The sequence below is a fragment of the Polypterus senegalus genome, chromosome 13 (genome assembly GCF_016835505.1).
Source record: "Polypterus senegalus isolate Bchr_013 chromosome 13, ASM1683550v1, whole genome shotgun sequence".
NCBI lineage: Eukaryota > Metazoa > Chordata > Cladistia > Polypteriformes > Polypteridae > Polypterus > Polypterus senegalus.
In genome coordinates, this window is record NC_053166.1 from 68,103,256 (window position 1) to 68,112,773 (window position 9,518).

The 9,518-nt window shown below is 36.3% G+C and overlaps 1 protein-coding gene across 1 annotated transcript; it reads right to left on the reverse strand.

Moving 5' to 3' along the window:
- Positions 1–622: 622 nt before the first annotated feature.
- On the reverse strand, positions 623–9,168 carry LOC120542832 (actin-associated protein FAM107A-like). The gene is made up of 5 exons (XM_039775514.1): positions 8,969–9,168; positions 8,061–8,185; positions 6,448–6,580; positions 3,084–3,225; positions 623–1,289 (listed from the first exon to the last, which is right to left on the reverse strand). The coding sequence occupies exons 1-5, from the start codon at positions 9,058–9,060 to the stop codon at positions 1,167–1,169; spliced, it is 615 nt and encodes a 204-aa protein (XP_039631448.1). The 5' UTR covers positions 9,061–9,168; the 3' UTR covers positions 623–1,166.
- Positions 9,169–9,518: the final 350 nt, after the last annotated feature.

Consider the following 9,518-nt stretch of genomic DNA (forward strand, 5'->3'; position numbering starts at 1 on the left):
CCTTTGGCATGGTAATCACTATTAAAGGGATCTTTATAGTAGAGAATAATTACTGTAACAGATTTTAATATATTTACATCATATAAATATATGTGTTTTTGGCAAAACACAGAAATAGTTCTGAGTTACTATGGTTATTCTTGCATTTCCATAAAATTGTGCAACATGATAATGTAAAGCATGTGCATAAATGCTCCTTCTCTGTAACTGTATGTCTCCTGATTAAATAGCTTGAGTTTAATACTCCATTGTATAAACATTTTCACTGCTGATAACATGCATACACTTAGGAAATGCAACACCACGCAGGTTTCTTAAGCAAAATACTTGTAATGTAATTCCAGCCTCACATGGTCAGCAATTTGCAAAGATGTTTGATCCATTTTTTCCAGCTATCTACATGCTTTATCTTACTAAAGAAATTTTTGAATTGCTTATTTTGCAGTTGTGTGAGAGGCTACACAGGTCAAAAAGGCATTAAACATCAACTGCCCCTTCCCAGTGAATCTGTAGTGTCTGTTGAAAAATATGTAAATTATACATAATCAGCAAAAATGTGGACAATAGCTGAAAGGAAAAAGTTAGGCAGACTTTTTAGGTTTGCATCAATTTATCCCACAAATAAATAAATAAGTGTTTTATTATTGAAAATTGCACCCACTTTAAAATTAAAATAAATGTCTGTAGAAACAAATGAAGAAGAAATGAATCATAGCTGCATTTAAAAAACATCATTCACAGGAGCTTTTATAAATGTAATTTTAACTTGTCACCAACATTTTTACTCATATAACTTTAAACAATATCACTTAATAAATATAAATAACTAAATGCTGTTTAACTCATTAAAATTTATGTTTCAAATACTGCATTAAGAAAAATAAATTCATTGGCTAAAATACATTCACTAACAGAACATGCTGAATTCCCAGGGTAGAAGGCCATAGTCTAAGTCTCAAAAATGATTTCATATAAAGTCAATCCTGCTTTAGAACAAATTGTTGTCCTGGTGCTGCATCAGTGCAGCAGGTTCATGCAGTCACTCCAAAAATGTTATTATTGTAGGAGAAATGTGAGATAAAATAAAATTGTACTAGAATCCTTCCTTTCAGTGTCTCTTGGGTAAATGCTGCTCTGGTAATTAAAGAATCCACCAATATATCAGGTCACGACTGGGCTGTTGATGAAGAGTTCCCTTGCCTGATACACGCAGTCTTCCTCAGATTGGCTTTAACCATGAGAAACTCTTGGTTATTTTCTTTTTCTGCCTTGGCTTCCATTCGCTCTTTCTGGAAATGGAAATACCAATTATCAATGAATTAATATTAACATTAAATTCAAATATTAAATAAACCTCTTTGGTAGAATAAATAATAACCATTTCAAATATGGAAGTTCTCTATTTTGTAATCACATTCCTGGTACAGCAAGAGCATGATCAAGAAGCAAGACAGATAAAGGGCCCAAAACAGAGCAATCAAAGTTGGTGAGTGAAGAGCACCTTTATATACCAGTGACTGTAGACAAGAGAAGCAAAGGGACATTTATTCCACTACTCTAGAGAGTTCCCCAGCCTGGGATTTACCAGGCAAAAAAGGACACGACAGAATTTGTAACAATCTGGTGGGAAGCTGAATGTTAATTTAGGCTGAGGATTTAGATCCATAAGCATCATCTGCTACAACACTCACAATGCATTAATCCACTGGTGAATCTCTGCGAATAAGACACTAAGACATTTAAGCTATTCCAATTGAGAAAGCTGCAACCTCTCTCCCTAACATACAGAAACCAAGATTTTTTTTTTCTGGGAGAGAATCATTAAGTCAGAATTAGAGATGCTGACTTCTTCACACTAGAGTGAGAAAATTCTCCAGTACATGACAGAAACCATAGTCTTATGAAGGTCAAAAAGACATCAGTCATAAACATCTGAGATACAGTCTTCATCTTCTCAAAAATGGTATTCCCTATGCCTCATGATAAGGTGCTCTGATACAATTTATACAAATAAGCAAGTATGTATTTCTATATTCTGTGTGTTATGGATAATCCATAACTAACACAGAAATCCAACAAAAAATTAGTACTTAGATTCTGCTCAGAAAGATCATGACTCCAAAAATAGACAATTCTCTTAACATGAACTCTGAAGTCTAACTGAAGGATTAACAATTTGGTGGATGGCACCCTTTTGAGCACAACCTCTACCATCTCTAATAAGTATTAATATTCTGAATAATTCTTAGACTTGTACAAGCAGACAGTATTTTTACTCGAACCCAGAGTCAAAATGAGGTAGTTTACACAACACTAGTCTAGATATAGTCTCTACACACTCATCTCCTGCCAGTCACTGCCCGTGAACATCTCCCTTTATATTGTGGGTGAAGATTCTACATTGTGACTCCATGTGCCATCTTGAAGCCAAGCCAAGTCAGGCTACTTGGGCCATCCAGGATTTAACCACTGATCTGTAAACCCCTAAATCTATCATCTAGGATGTATCCCCATATGTGCCTATGTATTCCCATTCCAGGAATGTTTCTCTTTACTTTATCTTGTCTTCCTTATATGAAGAAACATTTCCTTTAAAGAATTATTTTCAGCTTTTCATTGCCATGAGGTATTGAAATAAGTACCTTAACAATTATTTAGTGGAAATAATTACAATTTCAAACTTTACTATTCTTTTTACTCACCTTCTTGTGCTTTAAAGTAGATGCACATCTATGGCTTTGGTTATAGTTCTATAGAGTACTTTTTAATGTGGGAATAACAGATAGTATTAAGTAATATTTACCAAATTAAATGAGTAGTCAATCGATGTCTCTAAGCTGGTCAGGTGTGTGTAAGCATGGGTGCGTAAATGAGTGCCCCTGCCATGAACTGTCATCCTGTCTGGTGTTACTAGAACAATATGTTCTGGATCCCAAGACTCTGTATTGAACTTAAAGGGTACAGATAATGAATGAATTACAAGTTCATGTCCTGTTTTAATGAGTGAGTTCATAATAGCTGGACATAAGCAGACTATTTTTTGTAGTTTGTTCAGATGTTCAATAAGGTTTCAATCTTCTTACCTCTTCATGTTTCTGTGCTCTCCTCATAAGTTCCTCTTCAAGGGGAGTTCTATCTTTCTCACACTCCTCTTTTTTTGTTCTGTCCAGACGACGTTTCTCTAACACTTGCTGTAGTTCTGGTTTACTTTTTACCACTAATCCTCTAAAACACATGAGGGTAAAGAAGATTACAGTTTAAAATTAACTGGATTAAATTATTTAGACACTAGCACTTTAAAATCTCAGTTTTATTAAAATGTACTGTATATACTTTTTCTGAAATACTGGTGCATCTTAAGTTTCTATTAAGAGTTATTTGAAATAAGGCTATATTTAAGATGTACAAAATACACCAAAGTACTCCCCCCATGCTACTGTAGGTGTGTCAATGTACTTCTAGCCATGGGGTTTGTAATGATACAAATAGATTGTAAGATGAGGTATCAAAAACAAAGCAATTAAGTTTTTGCAACTAAACTACACTAAAGACTGTGTTTAACTTTAGGTATTAATTGTCAAAAACCCATTTTCCTTAGAAATGATCTGAATATTTTAGCAACAATGATGAAAACATATTGAAATTTGAAAACATTATGCAAGATACCTCTTTCCCAAACTTAAATGAATTATTTCCTAATATCAGCATTACATTTTCAACAATTTATCTAAACAATGAATATAGACTTTTTAACATTAAATGCAGAATAAAATAAACAGAAACCTAAGAAAGTAAACACAATTTAAGTGCCATTTGCCAGCAGATGGCTCCTCACAATACCTTGTAGGACCGTTGTATAAATCATCTTCACTCTGAGCACTTCATTTGTTCAACTACCAATTGCTGTTACATTGGTGACAGTGCCTCATTTTGTATATTGGTTAGACAGAAATAATATCGATGTGTCCTCTGAAGTTGTCAGCTACAAGAGTATCACCTCAGGCAGGGTTATTTTTCCACTGCCTTATATTTTGTGAACAAAAGAAACCACTTGTCTGTGCTTTTAAAATGGATTATTTTTGGAAATGAGCTTTATGTAAAAGACATTCATAATTTAATAAGCTGATGGTACTAGAAGAAGGTGGGGCACATCTGTCCTACTGTGTTCTATATACACCAAATTTCCTGTTGCATTAAGAAAATAAGTTGTTTTAAAAAAAATGATCTGTTTTCAGTGATGTCTTTAAAAAAACAACAATAAAATGACAGTCCTTTATTGTGTCTTTATAATTTTACTTTACATTGAAAGTCAAGTTTAGTCCAGTGGCAGAGTATTTTCCATTAATGACTTACAGCTCCAGAAGACTGGTACTGCATATTTACATATGTCTGTAATGGGTTCCACTTTGGGTAGCTTTGTTTTCCTTCCACATTCTGGAGACATTCTGTGTTTCAGGTTAATTAACAACTCTAAATTCATTCGATGTGGGTAAGAGAGTATTTATACATGTATGAATGAACCCTGTGATATACTAGAGCCCCACAAAATTTTAGGTTCTTCCTTGTGCCTAGTGATATTGCAATAAACCTCAAGCCCCCCAGATCTAGAGTAAGTAGTTTTGAAAATGGATTGGCAGTTGCAAGGTAAAACTTACATTTTCATTTCTCTTATACACTAGAACCCTATTCAGGGTGAATTTGCTTTCTTTCAGCTACTGTTATTACCCAACAACATCTTAGACAGAGGGATAGAAAGGATTTTAATGAAAATGTATCAGAGGACAAAAGTCAAACATTTAATGTCTGAGTGATAATTACTGACTGATTTTACACATTTTCTACATCCATTTTTTTCATTTAACTTAAAGTTACCCAACCAGGTGAATCCTCAAGACAAAATTTCTTAGAAACATCAAGCTGCACAAAATGTGAGTGTAAGCACATGAGGTATAATGTCATACTAAAATATACCACTGTTTTGAGGTGAATAGGATTTATATCTTATGTCTGGAATGCATAGACTTGCAGGAAGTCACCGAGTTGTGGCTATTTAAAAATAAGCCTACAATAAACTGTGCTTTCCTCTCATTTAACTAAAATTAAGATACAAGTAACACTTGAACCTTTTTCTTACATTTGCAAAACATTCCTCTCTTATCATTTCATTAATCTACAAAACGTCATACTGTAACAACTTACATTTAAAGGTGTTGTGTGGAGATTTTGCCATTTTAATTGCAGTGTAGTACCTCAGACCACTGACTTCAGTTATTTTAGAGTTCACTTTAGACTTCTATGCAATCTGAACTAAATAAAAAATGAAATTCCTTTTCATCTATTTTCCTAGAAAAGAAATCTTGTTTGGTTTTAAAATCTGAGCTATTACTTAATATTTTGTAATTTATTGCCAAATTATGTAATGTGTCAAATGTGTTTTGGTTGATAATCAAATAAATGTTGCAAATGGGGTGACTGCAGACACACTCTAATGAAAACTGCCAAGGTGTCAATTGCATAAAATTAACTAAAAAAATCTGGTTTCAACAGTTGAATCTTTTTCTCAAATCTTCCTATGGTAAGGAAGCTTGAAGAATTAATATTTTTTCTTTAACTGAAGTCACAAACAATTTTCAGTGAGAAAACACTGCTGCTGATAAAAAATAGTAAGTTTTGATCTACACAGTGAAAACCAATAACAGGCTGACATATGCTACAATATCATGAATGGTTCAGTTCTGTGTTTTGCTTTTCTTACTTGGCTCCCAAAAATGTTTAGTATTACATAAGAATCAGTATAATGCAGTACACTATGATTTCAGGTTCTCCATCCATCCATTATCCAACCCGCTGAATCTGAACACAGGGTCACGGGAGCCAATCCCAGGGCACAAGGCAGGAACCAATCCCAGGCAAGGTGCCAACCCACCGCAGGACACACACAAACACCAATTTAGAACCGCCAATCCACCGAACCTGCATGTCTTTGGGAGAAAACCCACGCAGACACGGGGAGAACATGCAAACTCCACGCAGGGAGGACCCGGGAAGCGAACCCGGGTCTCCTAACTGCGAGGCAGCAGCGCTACCACTGCACCACCATGCCGCCTGATTTCAGGTGCTGTCAATAAAAACACCTTAATAGAAACAGAGTAAATTGGAATATTTTAAATAATCATTTCTTATTAGTACTGGACATCATTTTCACCAATTCACGGGACTGCTATTACAAATCCCATACTAAATGGCATACAACATAGACATATGCATTGCATGGTGCACTGCAAAGTTAACACTGAGGTGTATATTTATTACTTAGATTTAAACTGGTTTTAGACGGTTAGCACAGCTACTTAAACAATATGTCCGAGGAATGATGAAAGGAATATTCAAAGGAATTTCAAAGGAAATAGCTTGAATGCTAGCTTCTGCTTAAGAAAGAAATCCTACCTTTTGTGGGCAAGGAGAAGCTCCTTGTGCAACTCCTGGTGTGTCCTTGTTGACTTAGCAGGATTTGATGTTTTAGTAGGAAAACCTGAAACTTTATGTGTAACACTGACGATTGTGTCATCATTAACGTTTTCTGGTAATAAAAAAATACAGTCCCTTAATATGCAATGAACAAATTAACACATCATCAACATTTACTAAAAAGTGGTTTGGTTAGCTTTTCTGTTACTGTTCCACTGGTGAATACAAAGGGATGTTCAGAGAGATGGAAAGAGTAAGATACACACATACATTATCTAGGGTCTGGAACCTATTCCAGCAGCACTTGGCAAGTGGCAGGAACCAACCCTGGATTTGGCACCAGTCCATCACAGGGCACATATGCTCTCTCACTCACCTAACTTTGAAGCTAATTCAGAGTAACCAATGTACATTATTTGAGGATATGGAAAGAAAAAATTAAACACATTCACATACAGGGTGATCCAGTACACTGGTCCTGTAAGACAATGGCTTTAAACACCAGGCCACCATTAAGAATAAGATGAATTTAAATATTTTGTGTAAACACTTTAATTCATGACTTAAAGAGACATATATCTTTAGTAATCTCTGTTCAGTGGATGTATTTTAAATATCGCAACTGAGAAATAACAGTTATCAACTGTAATTTTAGGCCATGGATCTATGTTGAAACTGCATTTTGACTGTCACACATATTTGGCAGTCTCGACACAATGCAACTATATACAGTACCTATTATTGTGGTCTCTTGGAGACAATTCATTGATACCATTGTCTTTCAACATACAGAACAAAGTCTAATGTCAGGTTACAAGGGGCTGCATCAATTCCATCTTGGAATCTCATTTCAGCTGCTGAAGGACTGAACACCCTCTTTTTGTCTGGCCTGTAGTTATACTACCACAAATTTTAAAACTGATCTATTAATCAAACTCTAAGTGGAAAACACCTAAAATAAAGCCAGAGACATTTAGGTGATAAGGTCCTGAAACTTAGAATTGTATTCATCCCCTTTAAAACATTATAAATCATTTTTAGGACAGTGACACAGGTGCTGGAGCCTATCCAAGCAGTAAAGAACTTTGGACACAGACACACTAATACCTAAGAGATTGTCATTCATATGGTGCCAGTCTGAACTTTTATTTAATAAAGCAAACACATTTTTGGTATACATAGACTTGGCAAAAACATACAAAATTAATCCAAACAGTGAAATCTGCATAGCCATACAGTGTTAAACAGTACTAAGCAAAGCAAAGCACAGTTAAGGAAAGGTGCAAACGAATTGATCACTCTTTAGTGAGTATGTGGATAAAACTCCACAAAAACACAGGAAGAATGTGTACACCCCACATAGAGATTTATCAGGCTAGAATAAAACTCAGTTCCTCTAAAAGTGAAGAAGTGATACCATACAACTACCCCAATTGCTCAACCCCTATACCACCATCATACAATTATTATGAACATGACTGGCTATAAATATGCCTATGAATTGTTTTGAAGGAAACAATATGTTTAATTCAGAATTGTAGATTATGAAAATAGTAGTAGCACCGTTTCCAAAGCAGTCCAGAAAATCCTACCTTTCTTAAGCTCAGTCTGGCCAGCCTCATTGTTATTACTGGTGGCTTTCATTGCCCACACAGGTTTTAAAGATGCCAATACCCGAGCCTTTGCTTTCAGCCAGAGGTCCTGCTGCATCCTGAAACTGAAGAACATGTGTGTTAGACCTAAAGTGAGATATGGCGAAAATTACACTGAAACAGCCTACATTGTGTAATACCACACAGCTTTATAGCACTTATTTATCAACAAAACTGAATCCATTAGCTTCGTCACTGACAGCATCACCTGTAAGGCTGGTATGCTGGGCATTAGTCCATCCAAGAGTAAAACACACCAACCCAACTCACTCAGACGGGAGCACTTGCTATAGGAAAAATGATGTCCTGAAAACTGGTTCACGGAGAAAAAAAATACTGATCAAAACAGGCAAGGACATGTACGTTACCGTCCAAGATTTCTGCTGCTGATATTCACGAGAATGTTTACACCGATTCGTTTTTAAATAAAAAGTAAGAAGCTTAATGCACTAATTGGGAGAGTCGACAACAAACTGCCACCTGCTGCCCACCTCGACTACACCCTCATATCTCAACTTGTTTTCTTTTCTTTTTAACCCCGTGGCATAGCTTCATTTAACTTACACGAAACGTTCTAATATTTTCCAACATCTGAAGCCCCGGCCGTCTCCTCCCGATGTCTCACGTTAAGCGGGAAAGTCGCGCTGCGGGGAGCGACACCGGAGCGTCCAGAGATGACAACCGCCGTTTGCGCTTCGCTTGAGCGCCGCTAAGGTAAATTTAAAAATTAGCCGCTCATATGCAAAACTGTTAGGGTCTTGTTCTAAAATACGGAGTATTCAAGAACTCTGTACACCTTGTAAATGCCACCTCGTGCTTTTTAATCCTTATGCCTACGCGTCTCTTACCTTTCGCCTGGTAGAGGTTGACAGTCGCGCGCCTGCCGAGGATCCGTTACCTGAGAAGAGCGACACCTGAGTCGAGCCGGCAGGACTGACATAGTGGAGACCCGCCCTGTCACCTACTTAATATATGAAGTGCCATACGCCCCTCTACCGAATACATACTGGAAGAACCCCACACCCCACTTCAAGGTATTGTGTCTTTAATATCGAGTACACGCCAGAAAACATATTTTGTTGCATGTACAAATAGCTATCTTTAGAGAGTTAGGTCAAGAGCTATGTTGGGCCGAACGGTCTGTTTGGTCAAAATTGTTCTTATATGGCCTCAGATTATTCATCGGTTTCAAATTTGAGGCAACATTTAATCCCATTTTGGAATTTGATCCCATACTCTATGGCATGAGAAAGATATGGAAAAAAGATGATTCGCTATGGCAACCGCTATCGGGAGCAGCTGAAAAAAAATGACTCTATGCCACTACAGATTGTGTGAGGAGTGCAGCATACAGTGGATTCAAAAAGTGTTTTGACCAATTCACTTTCTGCACACTTT